This window comes from Globicephala melas, chromosome 20 (genome assembly GCF_963455315.2).
Source record: "Globicephala melas chromosome 20, mGloMel1.2, whole genome shotgun sequence".
Classification (NCBI taxonomy): Eukaryota; Metazoa; Chordata; class Mammalia; order Artiodactyla; family Delphinidae; genus Globicephala; species Globicephala melas.
The window spans coordinates 49,855,409-49,876,171 of record NC_083333.1 but is presented as its reverse complement, the minus strand read 5'-3'; the positions used below and the strand labels follow the sequence as shown (position 1 = coordinate 49,876,171).

Here is a 20,763-nt window from a genome sequence, read left to right as displayed (position 1 = left end):
TAAAATTAAAACTATGAATCAGTCTTTTATCTTGTTGGATAACCTGTTTAATCTGTTGGGGTGCATATTTTATTCTTGTTTCTGGAATAGAAATGTAGGTTTTTCCTTCCTATATAATCCCAGAAATCTTATAATTTTAGTGTCTAGGATGGTTCAATTTTTTTTCACCTAGAGTTCATTTCTAGAGGACAGTTGTAGGGATGTCATGGACAGACTCTTCAATTTCTTTTGTTTTGCCTAGTAGTATCACATTTCTCTTTTGTGTTTTCAAACAGTAAATGTGGAAGTTACAGGGGTTTTTAAAAAATATTTATTTTCTTTACTTTTTTTGGCTGTGATGGGTCTTAGTTGTGGCACGCAGGATCTTCATTGAGGCACGCGGGATCTTTCGTTGCAGCATGTGGACTTCTCTCTAGTTGTGGCACACAGGCTCCAGGGCACGTAGGCTCTGTAGTTGTGGCGTGCAGGCTTCAGAGCACATGGGCGCTGTAATTTTGCGGCAGGTGGGCTCTCTCATTGAGGCACACAAGCTCAGTAGTTGTGGTGTGTGGGCTTAGTTGCCCCGCAGCATGTGGGATCTTAGTTCCCTGACCAGGGATCGAACCCGTATCCCCTGCATTTGAAGGCGGATTCTTTACCACTGGGCTGCCAGGGAAGTCCCCCCCCCACTTTTTTAAATTGCATCTGATGTTAGCTATAAGTAAGTGTACAGTGAGAAATTTTTCACTAATTGTTTAGTTACTCTGAATTCTAGAGACTTTAAACTTGGGTTTGTGTGTGTGTGTAGGATCACAAAATAATTCTTTTTTCTTTAACTGAAATCTCTTTTGTGCACATAATATTCAAAGAAACAGTTGTAGATTTCATGGTTAATCACAACTTTTCAATAAAAGTTCCTTTTTTAGAGATTCTATAATCATTTTTTAAACTTACTATCACTATTTATTGATTTCTGTGAATTAAAATTCAAGAAAAAGATGAACAGACTAAAAATTCACATAAATTTTTTTTTTTTGGTCCAGAAGAAAACCTTATAGTTAATTGAGTCAGTGCTAAGTGTAGGATTTCATTTTTTAGATTTTTATTTGAACACAAAATGCAACTGTATTTAGGGAGAAATGTAGCTTAGATTTATGAATGTCTTTCTTTTTCGTATTAACATGCAACAGAAAAATTTGTTTAATGTCACCTTTTATCTAGATAGCAGTAGTTCTTTCATGTTTTATTTCCATCACTACATCTTATGCACTTTGTCTTTGAGCCACAAATTCTTTCACCATGTGGTTTAAAAAGACTTTCTTATGGGCTTCCCTGGTGGCACAGTGGTTGAGAGTCCTCCTGCCGATGCAGGGGACACGGGTTCGTGCCCCAGTCTGGGAAGATCCCACATGCCGCGGAGCGGCTAGGCCCGTGAGCCATGGCCGCTGAGCCTGCGCATCCGGAGCCTGTGCTCCTCAACAGGAGAGGCCACAACAGTGAGAGGCCCGCGTACCGCAAAAAATAAATAAATAAATAAAAAGGCTTTCTTATATCCAAAGATCACTTACTGTATGTGTATCTATATATACATACATATGTATGTGTGTGTATCTATATATACATACATATGTATGTGTGTGTATATAATTTTATTCTACAAATACAGTACTTTTGTTCATAACAGCTAATGGCTAATACTTTTTGAGGGCTTATTATATGCCCAGCACTGTTCTAAGCCTAGTACTTTATATGTGTGTTACAGTAACATGTTAAGAATATCCAACTTCTAAAGCTTACACTTCATGAGAACTTTGGAAATTAGTAATAGATTTTATTGACATCTTGATTATGTTAGGGGTTTTTGAATTTTGGAGCTAGATAAAAACATAGGATGAATCTAATTCTTTTGCCTTGCAGAACAGTAGCTTGAGGTCCAGAAAGGTTAAGTGACTTGTCTGAGTTCGCTTATTTTCTGACACCTAATAGCCCATTAGAACCTAACCTATTTGAAACTCTAAAGGAGCTTGTTTAAAACATACAGGTTGGGGGACTTCCCTGGTGGCACAGTGGTTAAGAATCTGTCTGCCAATGCAGGGGACACGAGTTCGAGCCCTGGTCCGGGAAGATCCCACATGGTGCAAAGCAACTAAGCCCATGTGCCACAACTACTGAGCCTGTGCTCTAGAGCCTGCAAGCCCACGTGCCGCAACTGCTGAAGCCGGCGCGCCTAGAGCCCATGCTCCGCAACAAGACAAGCCACCTCAATGAGAAGCCCGCACTCTGCAACCAAGAGTAGCCCCTGCTCGCTGCTACTAGAGAAAGCCTGCACTCAGCAACAAAGACCCAACGCAACCAAAAATAAAAATAAATAAATTTTTTTAAAAATCAATTAGTTAAAATAAATAAATACATAAAACATACAGGTTGGGAATTCCCTGATGGTCCAGTGGTAAAGAATCTGCCTTAAAATGCAGAGGTGCAAGTTTGATTCCTGGTCGGGGAACTGGGATTCCACATGCCTCAGGGCAACTAAGTCCGCACACCACAACTACTAAAGCTTACATGCCTCAACTAGAGAGCCTGCGTGCCCGCAAACTACAGAGGCCACATGCTCTGGAGCCCGTGTGCCACAACTACAGAGCCCAGGCACCCTGAAAGCCTGTGCGCCACAACTAGAGAGAAGCCTGCGTGCCACAACGAAAGATCCTGAAAGATCCCGCGTGCCTCAATGAAGATCCTGCATGCCACAACTAAGACTCGATGCAGCCTAAAATAAAACAAATGATAAATAAATCTTAAAAAAAAAACTGAATCTTAAAAAATAATAAAAATAAAATAAAACATACAGGTTCCCATGTCCACCTATTGAATCAACTTATGCTTAGGGGACCCTGAAATTTATATTTTTAACAAAGTCCATAGTTGATTCTTATGCAGACACCTCGTCATGGCATACATGTTAATTTGGAAACCACTGTGTTTAAACCTTTATCACACATCTAAATGTTAATTCATTTTAATCTATATGATTATTATTAATTTGTAATATTTCTAAATAAAGGTACAAAGTAGCCCAAAAGCTTCCATAGAGAAAATTAATTTAAAAGAAAAACTAACTGATACTGATTCCACAGTTTTATTTTTGTTTTGGGATGTCAGTGGGAAAGATAAGTGATGTAATTACTTCATCAATTTTTTTTTTTGAAGTATAGTTAATTTACAATGTGTTAGTTTCAAGTGTATAGCAAAGTGATTCAGTTATATATGTGTGTGTGTGTGTGTGTATATATATATATATATATATAGTTTTTCAGATTCTCTTCCATTTTAGGTCATTGCAAGATACTTAGTAGAGTTTCCTGTGCAATACAGTAGGTCCTTGGTTACCGATTTTATATGTAGTAGTGTGTATCTGCTAATCCCAAACTCCTAATTTCCCACCCCCACCCCCACTGTCCCCTTTGGTAACCGTAAGTTTGTTTTCTATGTCTGCATCAACTGTTTTTTAAGTAAGGACAAAATATAGTATTCTCAAATTATGCCTAAAGGAATAGGGGCACAGGAGGTTTTTATCACAGGGGATGGCATTCTTACAAATGAGATATGTGGATAAATAAAATAAGAATCAAGACAGAAATCATATGGTTTCCAGGGTCTGGTGTTGGGGGAAGGAGATTGACTACAAAAGGACACAAAGGAACTTTCTGCAGTGACGGGACTGTTCTGTACCTTTATCTTGATAGGTTATGGTTATACGACTGAATATAATTGTCAAAGCTTATTGAACTACTGACCTAAAAAAATGGCTCTTACTATATGTAAATTATACCTGAGTAAATTTGAAATTGGTTTTTAAGAAAGCAAACCAAAGAGATTCTGGAAAGGATTATTTTTTCAAATTATCAGTTGCATCTTGAAATATTAGGTAGATTCTTGTTCTTTAAAAGCTAACATTTTTCTATTAATATAGAGTGATTAAGGTACCATTAAAATCGCATGTCTATTAATAATTGCTTTCTCTTTAATATTTCTCATCAGAGATTTCTCATATTTTTTTGTAGGGTCCACATATAGCTTCAGTTACATTAGCTGCTTATGAATGCAATTCAGTTAATTTCCCTGAACCACCCTATCCTGATCAGATTATTTGTCCAGATGAAGAGGGCACTGAAGGAACCATTTCTTTATGGAGCATCATCTCAAAAGTTAGGATTGAGGCCTGCATGTGGGTAAGATGTCCGTTTTCATATTTATTCAAAATTAACCTCACTGTCTTGATTCTTTGTACCTCATTGAAATTGAAGCCAGACATATACCAAGTCAGTAGATAATTAATTCATAAAGTTACCAGCTACCTAGCTTCCATGTAAAAGAAACCTTTAGAGCTTCTCCTGTTCATGAATAACATTCAGAAGGAAGGCAGGAAACCTTAGGTACCAGGAAGCATTGATGCCAAGTAGACAATAGCAGGGAAAAGGAGTATAGATGGTGCAACTATACTACTTTGTAAAGTTTTACTAACGTTTATAAAACTTGATAAACACATAGCAAATGGTTATATATCAGTCCAAATTAGGTAAGTATTATATGTCTCTCTCCTAGATTTAAATACTCTGTGTTTATTCTTAGAAGACTCATTTCATTTTCTGAGTTGTTATAATGCTAAAGTAAGTTCAGACATTTCTTAATAAACTAAGCTTTACTGTATTGGAGGTATCAGACTATATGGTGACCTTACTTTCAGAAGTTCCAATTATTCTTTTTATGGCTTAATATATTTTGGGAAATTTTGGACTACATGATCAATGGTAGATGTATTTTAATCTGCATATCCACACAAAGCATTTTTTATATGCTTAAATTGATTCACATGTATACCATTGAGGAATAGTTCATTTGCTAAAGACTTTCTATTACCATTTGAATTATTTTTTAATTCATCATTTGGAATCCCTAAGTTTTATGTTCCCTGTAACTTTTTTTCCCCTAACAGTTTCTTATAAAATGAAAAATGTGGAACACATCACTTAAAACTCTTAATTAAAATGAACGTGAATAGAATGCCCACAGAAGAGGCAGAGTTTTCAAACACATTCAAGCGTTTATGTCGTGTTTTAAAAGAATTAAAAGGGAAATGCCATATATTGAATTTGTTGAATATGAAAGACAGGAAAAATTGTCATATTTCCTGTTACTCTTTTATAAATACTGGAAACAAATTCATTATACTAGTTGCATATGTATTATAAATTTTACCACATTAGTCTTTTTTTTTTTAACATCTTTATTGGAGTATAATTGCTTTACAATGGTGTGTTAGTTTCTGCTTTACAATGGTGTGTTAGTTTCTGCTTTACACATTTGTCTTTTGATGAAAAGCTATTAATAAGATAACTAGATTCTCAGAACATGCTAGAAAAGGAGTATGTATATAGCCTTCAATTTTCTGTTGTTCTTTTGTTCTTTCAAAAATGATTTATGTGGCTAGATTAACACTAATGCCAACAAAGAAAATTTTTCATCCCAGCTGGCAGTGATAACTGCTTCTTCCAAAGTGCATATTGTCTGAAGCACTCATTTGACCTGGCTCCATGCATGCCTCAAATTAGTTAAATTGGCTGGTGTAGTGGCTTACTTCCCCAAATAAATTTTAAGCTCCTCAAAAAATTCAGACTGTACCTTAAATTTATTACTCACAGCAATCAGCATTAGGCTTTGCTCATAGTTCAAGAATACCAATAGGGCTTCCCTGGTGACGCAGTGGTTGAGAGTCCGCCCGCCGATGCAGGGGACACGGGTTCGTGCCCCGGTCCAGGAAGATCCCACATGCCGCGGAGCGGCTGGGCCCGTGAGCCATGGCTGCTGAGCCTGCACATCTGGAGCCTGTGCTCCTCAACGGGAGAGGCCACAACAGTGAGAGGCCCGCATACCGGAAAAAAAAAAGAATACCAATAAATACTGATTGTCTGAATGTTTGTTTGTTCTTCATATTCCCTTCTTTGAAACTGTCTTTTGTTATGTAAAAAAGGTAGCACATATCAAGTTCTGCTTAAATTCGTTCCTTTTGTTTTCACCATTTACAAAGAGTCCTTTCATCAAAGGATGCTGGGAAAACTGAATATCCACATACAAAAGAGAGAGGTTGGATCCTTATCTTACACCATATGTAAAAATTAACTCAAAATTCATCAAAGACCTAAACTTAAGAGTTAAAACTATAAGACACTTAGAAGAAAATATAGAAACAAATCTGCCTGGTGATTTGGCAGTGGTTCTTAAATAAGACATCGAAAGCAGAGGCAACAAAAGAAAAAAATAGATAAATTGAACTTAGCTAAAATAAAACTTCTTGTACATCAAAGGACACACTATCAAGAGAGTTAAAACACAACCCACAAAAAGGGAGAAAATGTTTAAAAGTCATATGTCAGATAAGGGTTTAATATTCAGTATGTTTAAAGAACTACACAACTCAACAACAAAAAGACAAACAACCCAATTAAAAAATGGGCAAAGGATTTGAATAAACATTTCTCCAAGGAAGACATACAAATGGCCAATAAGTGCACAGAAAGATTCTCAATATCATTAGTCATTGGGGAAATGCAAATCCAAACCAGAAGGAAATACCTCTTCACACAGATTAGGATGGCTATTATTTTTTTAGAAAACGAAAAATAACAAGTGTTGGTGAAGATGTGGAGAAATTGGAGCCCTCATAGATTGCTGGTGGGAATGTAAAGTGATTTAGTTGCTGTGGAAAAGAGTTTGGTGGTTTCTCAAAAATGTAAATGTACATTTACTATGTGACCCTCCTCTAATTCCATTCCTACGTAAATACCCAAAAGAACTGAAAACTGGGACTCTAATATGTACAGAAACTTGTAGTTCATTGTTCAGCAACATTATTCACATTATCAGAAAGGTGGAAACAATCCAAGTGTCTCTTAACAGATAAATGGATAAACAAAGAGTATTATATACACATAATAGAATACTGTTCAGCCATAAAAAGGAATGAAGTTCTTATACATGCTGCAATATAGGTGAACCTAGAAAAACATTATGGTAAATGAAATAAGCCAGACATAGAAAGACAGATATTGTATGATTCCACTTATATGAGCTATCTGGACAATTTAGATTCATAGAGACAGAAAGTAGGTTTGAGGTTACTAGGGTTGTGGGAATGAGAAGTTAATGTTTAATGGGTATAGAGTTTCCATTTGGGTGAAGAAAAATATTGAAAATATAATGATGATGGTTGCACAACATTGTGAATACAACTAACGCCACTAAATTTTATATTTAAAAATGGTTAACTGGGATACACTCATAAAAAGTCAATACTGGGACTTCCCTGGTGGTCCAGCAGTTAAGACTCCACTGTGTTCACAATGCAGGGGGCCCGGGTTCGATCCCTGGTCTGGAAACTAGATCCCGCACACCACAACTAAAGACCTGGCGCAGCCAAATAAATAAATAAATGTTAAAAAAAAAAAAAAGTCAATACTACTGAAGTTGAGAAATGTTGATTTAGAGTGTATTGGCCTTGATTCTTATATTTTACCCTTTCATAAAATTGATCCCATTTGTGTTCACATCCATATATTTTTTTTTCAGGGGATGTCTTGCTTGATTAAAAACTGTTATGTTATTTAAAATTTTTACCTAATTTGTACTTTATGAAGTAAAATATCTTTACAGACTTCACTATCATTATAAATATAGTAAATCAGTAAAATCATTAAAATACATAGTACCTCCAATTATAAGATAAAGACCAGGGTCTACCTCAGTTTCAACTTGTTCACATAAGTCTTTGGAGCCCATTAAAATGAATTGTTTGGTGTTGCTGATAAGTAGGTTACCTTTTTTTCAGTTTTTATCTTTTTCATCTTTCACAATTTGACTATATCACTAGTGTAAGGCTTCACAAATTTTCTTTTCAGTTATAAATTCCAATAATAGTTATTAAACCTCCAAGCATTGGAGATTCAGAGTGAGCAAAACTTAACAGTCTCTACCCTCATGGAGCTTTACATTCTAGTGAGGGAAATAATTATGGAAAACTGTATATATAAGTATTGTTGAAAAATTATATATATAAATATTTAAACAAATTGAGATAAGTGCTATGAAGGAGAAATTTATTGCATAACACAAAAATGTTTTCCTAGTCTGCAATTCAGGGAAGATTTCCTTGAAATAGCAGTGTTTCAATGGATATCTAAGGATAATAAGGAGTACAGTGAGGAGGCAGGATGGTGGCAGGGCAGAGGAGAGGAAGCATGTGTGATGACTTTCAGATAGAGAACATCACCTTTTTTTTTTTTTTAACTTCTTTATTGGAGTATAATTGCTTTACAATGGTGTGTTAGTTTCTGCTTTATAACAAAGTGAATCAGTTATACATATACATATGTCCCATACCTCTTCCCTCTTGCATCTCCCTCCCTCCCACCCTCCCTACCCCACCCCTCTACGTGGTCACAAAGCACTGGGCTGATCTCCCTGTGCTATGCAGCTGCTTCCCACTAGCTACCTATTTTACGTTTGGTAGTGTTTATATGTCCATGACACTCTCTCACTTTGTCCCAGCTTCCCCTTCCCCTTCCCCGTATCCTCAAGTCCATTCTCTAGTAGATCTGCATCTTTATTCCCGTCTTGCCCCTAGTTCTTCTGACCTTTTTTTTTTTTTAGATTCCATATATACGTGTTAGCATACAGTATTTGTTTTTCTCTTTCTGACTTAGTTCACTCTGTATGACAGTCTGTAGGTCCATCCACCTCACTATAAATAACTCAGTTTCGTTCCTTTTTATGGCTGAGTAATATTCCATTGTATATATGTGCCACATCTTCTTTATCCATTCATCTGTCGATGGGCACTTATGTTGCTTCCATGTCCTAGCTATTGTAAATAGAGCTGCAGTGAACATTGTGGTACATGACTCTTTTTGTTGTTGTCCATTTTATTGGCATATAGTTGCTTGTAGTAATCTCTCAGGGTATATGCCCAGTAGTGAGATTGCTGGGTCGTATGGTAGTTCTATTTTTACTTTTTTAAGGAACCTCCATACTGTTCTCCATAGTGGCTGTATCAGTTTACATTCCCACCAACAGTGCAAGAGGGTTCCCTTTTCTCCACACCATCTCCAGCAATTATTATTTGTACATTTTTTGATGATGGCCATTCTGACCAGTGTGAGATGATAACTCATCATAGGTTTTTTTTGTTTGTTTGTTTGTTTGTTTTTGCACTATGCGGGCCTCTCACTGTTGTGGCCTCTCCTGTTGTGGAGCACAGGCTCCAGACACACAGGCTCAGAGGCCATGGCTCACGGGCCTAGCCACTCCGCGGCATGTGGGATCTTCCCGGACCGGGGCATGAACCCGTGTCCCGTGCATCGGCAGGCGGACTCTAAACCACTGCGCCACCAGGGAAGCCCCCTCATTGTAGTTTTGATTTGCATTTCTCTAATGATTAATGATGTTGAGCATTCTTTCATGTGTCTGTTAGCAATCTGTATATCTTCTTTGGAGAAATGTCTATTTAGGTCTTCTGCCCATTTTTGGACTGTGTTGTTTGTTTTTTTTTGATATTGAGTTGCATGAGCTGCTTGTAAATTTTGGAGATTAATCCTTTGTCACTTGCTTCATTTGCAAACATTTTCTCCAATTCTGAGGGTTGACTTTTCGTCTTGCTTATGCTTTCTTTTGCTGTGCAAAAGCTTTTAAGTTTCATTAGGTCCCATTTGTTTATTTTTGGTTTTATTTCCATTTCTCTAGGAGGTGGGTCAAAAAGGATCTTGCTGTGATTTATGTCATAGAGTGTTCTGCCTTTGTTTTCCTCTAAGAGTTTGATAGTGTCTGGTCTTACATTTAGGTCTTTAATCCATTTTGAGTTTATTTTTGTGTATGGTGTTAGAGAGTGTTCTAATTTCATTCTTTTACATGTAGCTGTCCAGTTTTCCCAGTACCACTTATTGAAGAGGCTGTCTTTCCTCCGCTGTATATTCTTGCCTCCTTTATCAAAGATAAGGTGACTGTATGTGCGTGGGTTTATCTCTGGGCTTTCTATCCTGTTCCATTGATCTACATTTCTGTTTCTGTGCCAGTACCATACTGTCTTGATTACGGTAGCTTTGTAGTATAGTCTGAAGTCAGGGAGACTGATTCCTCCAGCTCTGTTTTTCTTTCTCAAGGTGCTTTGGCTCTTCAGGGTCTTTTGTGTTTCCATACAAATTGTGAAATTTTTTGTTCTAGTTCTGTGAAAAATGCCATTGGTAGCTTGATAGGGATTGCATTGAATCTGTAGATTGCTTTGGGTAGTAGAGTCATTTTCACAATGTTGATTCTCCAATCCAAGAACGTGGTATATCTCCATGTATTTATATCATCTTTAATTTCTTTCATCAGCGTCTTATAATTTTCTGCATACAGGTCTTTTGTCTCCTTAGGTAGGTTTATTCCTAGATATTTTATTCTTTTTGTAGCAATGGTAAATGGGAGTGTTTTCTTAATTTCACTTTCAGATTTTTCATCATTAGTGTATAGGAATGCAAGAGATTTCTGTGCATTCATTTTGTATCCTGCTACTTTACCAAATTCATTGATTAGCTCTAGTAGTTTTCTGTAGCATCTTTAGGATTCTCTATGTAGAGTATCATGTCATCTGCAAACAGTGACAGCTTTACTTCTTCTTTTCCGATTTGGATTCCTTTCATTTTTTTTTCTTCTCTGAATGCTGTGGCTAAAACTTCCCAAACTATGTTGAATGATAGTGGTGAGAGTGGGCAACCTTGTCTTGTTCCTGATCTTAGTGGAAATGCTTTCAGTTTTTTACCATTGAGGATGATGTTGGCTGTGGGTTTGTCATATATGGCCTTTATTATGTTGAGGATTGTTCCCTCTATGCCTACTTTTTGGAGGGTTTTTATCATAAATGGGTGTTGAATTTTGTTGAAAGCTTTCTCTGCATCTATTGAGATGATCATATGATTTTTCTCCCTCAATTTGTTGATATGATGTATTACATTGATTGATTTGTGTATATTGAAGAATCCTTGCATTCCTGGAATAAACACCACTTGATCATAGTGTATGATCCTTTTAATGTGCTGTTGGATTCTGTTTGCTAGTATTTTGTTGAGGATATTTGCATCTGTGTTCATCAGTGATATTGGCCTGTAGTTTTCTTTCTTTGTGATATCTTTGTCTGGTTTTGGTATCAAGGTGATGGTGGCCTCATAGAATGAGTTTGGGAGTGTACCTCCCTCTGCTACATTTTGGAAGAGTTTGAGAAGGGTAGGTATTAGCTCTTCTGTAAATGTTTGATAGAATTCACCTGTGAAGCCATCTGGTCCTAGGCTTTTGTTTGTTGGAAGATTTTTAATCACAGTTTCAATTTCAGTGCTTGTGATTGGTCTGTTCATATTTTCTGTTTCTTCCTGGTTCAGTCTCAGAAGGTTGTGCATTTCTAAGAATTTGTCCGTTTCTTCCAGGTTGTCCATTTTATTGGCATATAGTTGCTTGTAGTAATCTCTCATGATCCTCTGTATTTCTGCCGTGTCAGTTGTTACTTCTCCTTTTTCATTTCTAATTCTATTGATTTGAGTCTTCTCCCTTTTTTTCTTGATGAGTCTGGCTAATGGTTTATCAATTTTGTTTATCTTCTCAAAGAACCAGCTTTTACTTTTATTGATCTTTGCTATCATTGCCTTCATTTCTTTTTGATTTATTTCTGATCTGATCTTTATGATTTCTTTCCTTCTGTTAACTTTGGGGTTTTTTTGTTCTTTCTGTAATTGCTTTAGGTGTAAGGTTACGTTGTTTATTTGAGATGTTTCTTGTTTCTTAAGGTAGGATTGTATTGCTATAAACTTCCCTCTTAGAACTGCTTTTGCTGCATCCATAGGTTTTGGATCGTCGTGTTTTCATTGTCATTTGTTTCTAGGTATTTTTTGATTTCTTCAATGATCTCTTGGTTATTAAGTAGTGTGTTGTTTAGCCTCCATGTGTTTGTATTTCTTACAGATTTTTTCCTGTAATTGATACCTAGTCTCATAACGTTGTGGTCCGAAAAGATACTTGATATAATTTCAGTTTTCTTAACTTTACCAAGGCTTGATTTGTGACCCAAGATATGATCTATCCTGGAGAATGTTCCATGAGCACTAGAGAAGAATATGTATTCTGTTGTTTTTGGATGGAATGTCCTATAAATATCGATTAAGTCCATCTTGTTTAATGTATCATTTAAAGCTTGTGTTTTCTTATTTATTTTCATTTTGGATGATGTGTCCATCGGTGCAAATGGGGTGTTAAAGTCCTCTACTATGATTGTGTTACTGTTGATTTACCTTTTTATGGCTGTTACTATTTGCCTTATGTATTGAGGTGCTCCTATGTTGGGTGCATAGATATTTACAATTGTTATATCTTCTTCTTGGATTGATCCCTTGATCATTATGTAGTGTCCTTCTTTGTTTCTTGTAATAGTCTTTGTTTTAAAGTCTATTTTGTCTTATATGAGAATTGCTACTCCAGCTTTCTTTTGATATCCGTTTGCATGGAATATTTTTTTCCATCCCCTCACTTCAGTCTTTATGTGTCCGTAGGTCTGAAGTGGGTTTCTTATAGACAACATATATACGGGTCTTGTTTTTGTATCCATTCAGCCAATCTATGTCTTTTGGTTGGAGCATTTAATCCATTTACATTGAAGGTAATTATCGATATATATGTTCCTATTACCATTTTCTTAATTGTTTGGGGTTTATTATTGTAGGTCTTTTCCTTCTCTTGTGTTTCCTGCCCAGAGAAGTTCTTTAGCATTTGTTGTAAAGCTGGTTTGGTGGTGCTGAATTCTCTTAGCTTTTGCTTGTCTGTAAAGGTTTTAATTTCTCTGTCAAATCTGAATGAGATCTTTGCTGGGTAGAGTAATCTTGGTTGTAGGTTTTTCCCTTTCATTACTTTAAATATGTCCTGCCACTCCCTTCTGCTTGCAGAGTTTCTGCTGAAAGATCAGCTGTTAACCTTATGGGGATTTCCTTATGTGTTATTTGTTGTTTTTCCCTTGCTGCTTTTAATATTTGTTCTTTGTATTTAATTTTTGATAGTTTGATTAATTTGTGTCTTGGCCTGTTTCTCCTTGGATTTATCCTGTATGGGACTCTCTGGGCTTCCTGGACTTGATTAACTATTTTCTTTCCCATATTAGGGAAGTTTTCAACTATAGTCTCTTCAGATATTTTCTCAGTCCCTTTCTTTTTCTCTTCTTCTTCTGGGACCCCTGTAATTCGAATTGGTGCGTTTAATGTTGTCCCAGAGGTCTCTGAGACTGTCCTCAATTCTTTTCATTCTTTTTTCTTTATTCTTCTCTGAAGTAGTTATTTCCACTATTTTATCTTCCAGGTCACTTATCCGCTCTTCTGCCTCTGTTATTCCGCTATTGATCCCTTGTAGAGAATTTTTAATTTCGTTTATTGTGTTGTTCATCACTGTTTGTTTGCTTTTTAGTTCTTCTAGGTCCTTGTTAAACATTTCTTTTATTTTCTCCATTCTGTTTCCAAGATTTTGCATCATTTTTACTATCATTATTCTGAATTGTTTTTCAGGTAGACTGCCTATTTCCTCTTCATTTGTTAGGTCTGGTGGGTTTTTAGAACATCACCTTTTAAGCTCATTTATTTTCTTTTTTTTTTAAAGACTTATTTTATTATTTATTTATTTTATTTATTTTTGGCTGTTTTGGTTCTTAGTTGCGGCACGCGGGATCTTTTGTTGAGGCATGCAGGGTCTTCGTTGCGGTACGCGGGCTTCTATCTAGTTGTAGCATTGGGTTTTCTCTTCTCTAGTTGTGGCACGCAGGCTCCAGGGCATGTGGGATCTGCAGTTGTGGCTTGTTGGTTCCAGAGCACATGGGCTGTGTAGTTGAGGCTCACAAGCTCATTGGTTGTGGCGCACAGGCTTAGTTTCCCCTCAACATGTGGGATCTTAGTTCCCTGAGCAGGGATCGAACCCATGTCTCCTGCATTATAATGTACATTTTACCACTGGACTACCAGGGAAGTCCCTAAACTCAATTATTTGTTAAGTTCATGGTTTTGTTTTTTGGGAGTTTTTTTCCTGTTGTGGTAAAATGTACATAACATAGTTTACCATTTAATCATGTTTAAGTGCACAATTTACTGGCATTAAGTACATTCACAGTGTTGTGTAACCATCACCAATATCTACTTCCAGAACTTTTCTGTCATCCACAAACAGAAACTCTGTACCCATTAAACAATAAGTCCTCATTCCCTCCTCTCCCCAGCCCCTGGAGAGAGAGTAACCTCTCGACTTTCTGCCTCTGTGAATTTGCCTATTCTTGATATCCAGTATAAATGGAATCATACAGTATCTGTCCGTTTGTGTCTGGCTTACTTCACCTAGCATAATGTTTTCAAGTTTCATCCATGTTGTAGCATGTATCAGAACTTCATTCCTTTCTGAAGTCATTTTAAAACTAACCTTAAGGGAAACTGGAAGCACATTTTCTCTCTTTTTTTCGTTTGTAAAACAATCTGCTAATTTTACTAGAATTGGTATAATTGTGGGGGTTTTTTTTTTTGTGGTCCGCGGGCCTCTCACTGTTGTGGCCTCTCCCGTTGCGGAGCACAGACTACGGACGCGCAGGCTCAGCGGCCATGGCTCATGGGCCCAGCCGCTCCGCGGCATGTGGGATCTTCCTGGACCGGGGCACGAACCCATGTACCCTGCATCGGCAGGTGGAATCTCAACCACTGCACCACCAGGGAAGCCCGGTATAATTGTTTTTTAAACATTGCTGTAAAAGCCCTGAATTTCTCAGTGGTTCCAAGTTACCCTCCAAACTTTGGCTTCTAACCTCTGTTTCATGTTTGCAGTTGGAACATTTAATAGAAAATGGTTTTGTTTTTAAAGATTATTAACACACTGATAATGCCAAACTACTGTAATTTCTGAGTAGTCAGCATATGTAAAATTTTCTACTCCCCAGATTTTTACCATTAAACTTACAGTTCGTAACATAGAAAAGCAAGATGCTGGTGATTTACCTGTGAATCCAGTTGACAAAACTTTTGAAAGCACAAAAATTTAGGATTTTTGTCCTCCTCAAAATCTTTTAATAAAATTGACACTCCAGTAAGATACTGTGTTTCTCTATTGGTTTTGCATATTTTGTGCATATTAAACTCTTCTCCAATTCAAGAAGTAAGGACTTCAGGGTAATAAATTGATATGCATGGACAGTGTTTAGAAGAGCTTTCTGAATTATTGCTTGACTAAATACCATTTGTCTTTCTTTTGCAATAAGGAAGCCAGTCATTTCTTCCCCTTAATTAAACTTGGGCTGACAGCTTTTAGTGTTCCACAATTTAGTTTTGTTTTTTTATGTTGATTTTGCAAGAATTATAAAATTGTTTTGTAAGAATCATGAAATTATGGGACTTCAGTATCTAATTTGAGATAACTGACCAAACAAACTTCTGTGTCTGGAATATAATGTGTCTTAAGGAGACCTGTCTGGATGACTGTATTTCCTTTTTATTTATATGCATAAAAATTAGAACACTGGCTGATGATCACCATTCTTACTCCTTGCTAATATGGGAAAACATGGACAGAATTAAAATATAACAATGAATATGGTCAACTAAGTATAATACAGTATGTAGCTCTTGATTTCATTTCAATCCATTACTACTTCCTTTTTAACTTTAGGGAAACTTGTCATGAGTTTGAATCATATGATTGCTTTCAGAACTATTGAACATTTGACTTAACATGTTTTAAGAGAAGTTTATATTTTGAATAAAATGTTGCAATTAACTTTTCTTCCTACTTTCTGTCATGAAAAATTTTTTTTTAAGTAGAGGGAATTATATAATTAATTCAATATATTATCACCCAACTTCCGCTAATATTAACTCCTGGCTAATACTTTCATCTAGACCCCTCCTCACACTGCTCACAATTATCTTGAAGCATATTCCAGGTAACATATCATATTTTATCTGTAAATATATCAACCTTAGGACTTAAAAAACATTGTCACGCCGAAGAGAACTTAGGAATAGTCTCTTCAAATCAGTTACCCAGTTAGTGTTCAGATTTTTCTGAATGTGTTTATTTCTTTGTTTTTCTTTTCAAATATATTCATTGATGAAACTGGATTGTTTGTCAAGTATAGTTTTCCACAGTCTGAATTTTACTGATTGTATTCCAGTTGGTGTAATTTAAATATGTTTCTCTGTTTCCTGTGAATTGATAGCTGGGTTGAGAGGCTTGAAAAAAAAATTTTTTTTTACAAGAATACACTTTATAGTCTTACGTATTCTATCACGAAGTGCAATAATGTCTGGTTGTCTTTCTGTTTATGATATTAACACCATTATTATATAAGTCCATTATTTTACTAGGGTTTATAAAATGGGGGCATTCAGTTGCATCATTTTTTTCTTTAGTTATTGACTGGAATACTTTTATAAAGAGAAACTTCTCCTTATCACCAATTTGGTTATGCTGAGATATCTTCCATATAGGTAAGACAGGATAAATAATTGATTGTTTCTCTTTATTTACCAGTTTTAAAAATAATTAGTTGGTTCTCTAACATCCTCCAAAGGTGACTAAATTAACTTCTCTTGTTTAGCAAAATATGATTTGTGTTTTCTTCCTATATCTTTCTTTGTATATATATATCTCCCCTCTCCCTCTTCTCTCTGTTCTTTAACTAAATATGGTCTTATTCTTTTGGCACTTAAGTATGTTCTTTTCATAACTCTTGGTTCACATGTGGATAATGCTTACACTTGGAGATGATTGATTTCACACACTGGAGTATAACACTGTGATTGTAAAATGTTTGAATTTCGTAATGTCCCTTGGGGATTTTTGTCAAGGCATTTGCAGGCAGAGCCATAGGACATAGCAAAGTTGCTTCTGAAAACTACCAAAGCTTTTTCATTCACTATGACTCAAGGCAGAGAAGCATAGCTCAAAGTTAAGAATTCTCCCAGAGACTACAGGCCTCTTGCATTATTATCTATCCTGTATTTAAGCCGTATATGTCCAAACCAAGTTCCTGATTCTTTTACCTTTGTTTTCATCCTTATGTTCTAAGTTGATTTAAAAAGAAAATTCTCTTCAAAAACAAGAATCCACAAAGTGACTGAAACATGAGTCACTCAGTGTCCTGAGGAAATCAACATTTTTCCTGTGGTGAAAATTTATCCATCCTAATGTTGAGATTTCAAGGGGCTTCCTGACCACAGTGTGTTAAAAGCTTTAACTCTGAACAAAAATGTTGTATTGGGATTAAAACAACATCCTCAATATCGGAAGGTTTCCTATATATCTAACAGCTATACTAGTGAATGCTCATTAGCAAATCATTTGGATATTTGAAAAGGGGGGGAACTGACAAAAATAACAGTGTATGTATATATATATATATATATTTACATATAAAAGCTAAAAAACTAAATCAAATGAGTGGTTATAACAAAACAGAAACAGAATTTCAGATACAGAGAACAAGCTAGTGGTTGCCATTGGGGAGAGGGAAGTGGGGAGGAGGGAACAAGATAGCCATAGGGGATTAAGAGGTACAAACTACTGTGTATAAAATAAATAAGCTACAAGGAAAATAGGCCAACAGTTTATAATAACTTTAAATAGAGTATAGTCTATAAAAATTTTGAATAACTGTTTTATACCTGAAACTAATATTATATTATAAATCAACTATACTTCAATAAAAAAAAGAAATAACATTTCAAAAGTCTAGAAAACCGTGTGCTATTTCTTTTTTTAAAAATTTTTATTGGAGTATAGTTGCTTTACAATATTGTGTTAGTTTCTGCTGTTTCTTTACCAAGTTCTTGTTTAAATTATCATTTATTTGGCAAGTGAAGTTTTTAACTTGCTTTGCTGTGTGAAATTTTAAAAAGGGATGTTTTCCCAGGCTGAAACAATAAATGTCACTGCAGTTTAAAAAAAAAAAAAAACTAGTGTTTTTTTTTTCTTATTCTCTGACAGGTTTATTACCTTTCAAATTAATGTAGGTTTTTAATCCCAACACAACAATATTGTGTTGTTTCAGCAAAGTGAATCAGCTGTACGTATACATATATCTCCTCTTTTTTGGATTTCCTTCGCATTTCGGTCAACACAGAGCACTGAGTAGAGTTCCCTGTGCAATACAGTAGGTTCTCATTAGTTATCTATTTTATACATATTATCAATAGTGTATATATGTCAATCCCAATCTCCCAATTCATCCCACCCACCCCTGCTATTTCTAAACTTAATAAAATGAAAAGAAATGTAAAAAGTAAGAACAGAGGATATAAGTAGAGATGCTAGAGAACTAACATTAATTTAGTGTCTGCAGCGTACCAGGGATTGTCTAAGAGTTTTATGTATGTTATCTGGCTTGGCATTGTGTAGGTCGATATTAGGGTATGATTTAAACTCATGTCCTCCTGATTGTGTAATATATCTTTTCCTCCCTAATACATGCATCTTAACATGCTTTTGGTGATATTGAAAAATAAAGATTTGATCCGCTTAGTATCACTGTGTTGAGAAAATCTCATGTAAGTATTTTGGTTTTTTTACGTAGGGTATTGGTACAGCGATCGGAGAGCTGCCTCCATATTTTATGGCCAGGGCAGCTCGCCTCTCAGGTGCGGAACCAGATGATGAAGGCTATCAGGAATTTGAAGAGATGCTGGAACATGCAGAGACTGCACAAGTAAGATCAGTGGGGAAAAAAATAGAATACTTTAATTATCCCTTAAAGAGGTTATGATTAAGGTAAAATTTTTAATAGTTACTCTGAAGAAGAAAACTGCCAATGTAAACACATAGTTTAGTATAAAATATTTAGAAAAGCTGAAATATGAAAATGATTATACTCATGATCTTAGAATAGAGAAATACAGAAAGAGTCAACAAGACAACTCAGACTAAACCAGGGTAAATTCATGTGGCCAGGGAGGTTAAGGAGCTGAAACATTATTTGTCCATTATGTGTTTATAAGTATTACCAAGCAGACCAGTAAATAAGTAAGGGGGATAAATAGGTGGACCAGACTGTGAATCCAAAATAATAGAACTTCCTAATTAATTTTTTGAAAATAACACCAAAATAGTTTACCATGTTTAGAGGAAACTTAACTCCCGATTAAGAAGGGGCAATTAAGATAAACTTATCCTTTGTTGCAGGGGGTGGGGGGGTGGGGTGGGGGGAGGCTGAGGCCTTTTTCACCTGAGCACAAACTATATATCAACATGTATCTTAGTGTTACAAAATAGGTGTTGTTTCTTTGTAGGAAAATTCCTACGAACATTATTAACTGATTGAGTCTCCATCTTAGGGAGGATAGTAGAAATCAATATAGACATAAATAAAAAGGATATAAATGAGATTCTTGAAAGTTTTCATATAAAATACATCTCACTCCCCAGATTTGATCTAAATTGTCTTATTGTGCATCTGTAAGTGCATGTGCCCACGTAAGTACGCATAGATTTTTTTGTTCAATGAGTTCATAGTTTTCTTCTCAGTGGAATCTGAAACCCCAAACCCACTACCCTAGAGAGGGAAAAAAATATTTTTTTTAAATGGCAGATGTCCTTTTTTTAAAAAAGCATTATTAAATGGAAATCAACTATGGATAGTTATAGTTTTTAATTGAAAACAAACTTTCAAATATGAATGTAGAATAGCCAAACATAAAACAAAGCAGTCAGAGAGCTATGGCCATCTCTCTGCATGGAAAGAGGCAAATTGTCCTTGTATCTGCTTTGTTTTAACCAAATATTGTGCCTTTCTTCCTCACATCATAATGTTTATATTAATGCTAATAATTATTACTAATAATTACTAATAATACTTTTTAATTATTTTTAATGCTTTTTAAACTCCACTATCTGATTTGACCCTAGTGTTAACTCTGAGGTAGTATGGAAAGGTACCATTTTTCTAATTTTATAGAAAACTGCAAAACTAGAAATTGTTACCTCCCAAGTTTTATATGCTTAGAAGTAGAGCTGGAACCAGAACTCAGAATGGCAGCATCACTGGTAAATTCCATTTACTGAAACAATGTCCATCTATAGACATAGGTGGTTGAGTATCCCGATTTGTGATAACTGATACCTCTGTCATTTGTGGCACTAATTAATGCATGTCATTTAACATATCAAAACCTTTTATCATCTATATAAAATCAGCAAGTTGAAGTAGAATCAGTCTAAGATGGTGTGCAGCTTTAAATTTTCATGCTGTGGTTGGATACCAAACAGGTATAACTACTGTTCTCTATTAAGCCAACTAATGTATTGTGATTATTTTCCTTAAAGTTTTTTTGTTTTGGAATTAATATTTTTTTATTTGCACAGTTTCCTCAATCTCTTCTTTCTACCAGCTCTGTGAAACACTTCTCAAGATCACTTTCCACTTGGTAACGCACTTAAATTAATATCATTTCTGTTTTTCTTCTTGGAGTCATCACTCTGGATTCCCCCATGCTCCCGCTCTAGTCTGTATGTGGTGTTTTCTTGGCCCTCTGCGCCATTGCTTCTCTCTTGATTTGGATCCCTTATCTTGCTCTTTCTTGATTTACTCCCTAATTTTAGTTGAACATATTCTGCGGTACCTTTCTGAGAAAGGATAAGTAGAAGGAAAATTCTTAAAATGCTGTATTCTTCATTCACACTTAATCAGTTAGATGAATATAGGAT

General features: G+C 35.6%; 1 protein-coding gene across 2 annotated transcripts in view; it reads left to right on the top strand.

Annotated features, from left to right (window-relative positions):
• VMP1 (vacuole membrane protein 1) overlaps positions 1-20,763 on the top strand; it is a 130,102-nt gene that overhangs the window by 52,302 nt on the left and 57,037 nt on the right. For both annotated transcript variants that reach the window (XM_060290920.2, XM_030881786.3), the window contains exons 6-7: positions 4,041-4,208; positions 18,638-18,769. In XM_060290920.2, the coding sequence (XP_060146903.1) occupies positions 4,041-4,208; positions 18,638-18,769 (300 nt within the window). The remainder of the gene's footprint in view (positions 1-4,040; positions 4,209-18,637; positions 18,770-20,763) is intronic.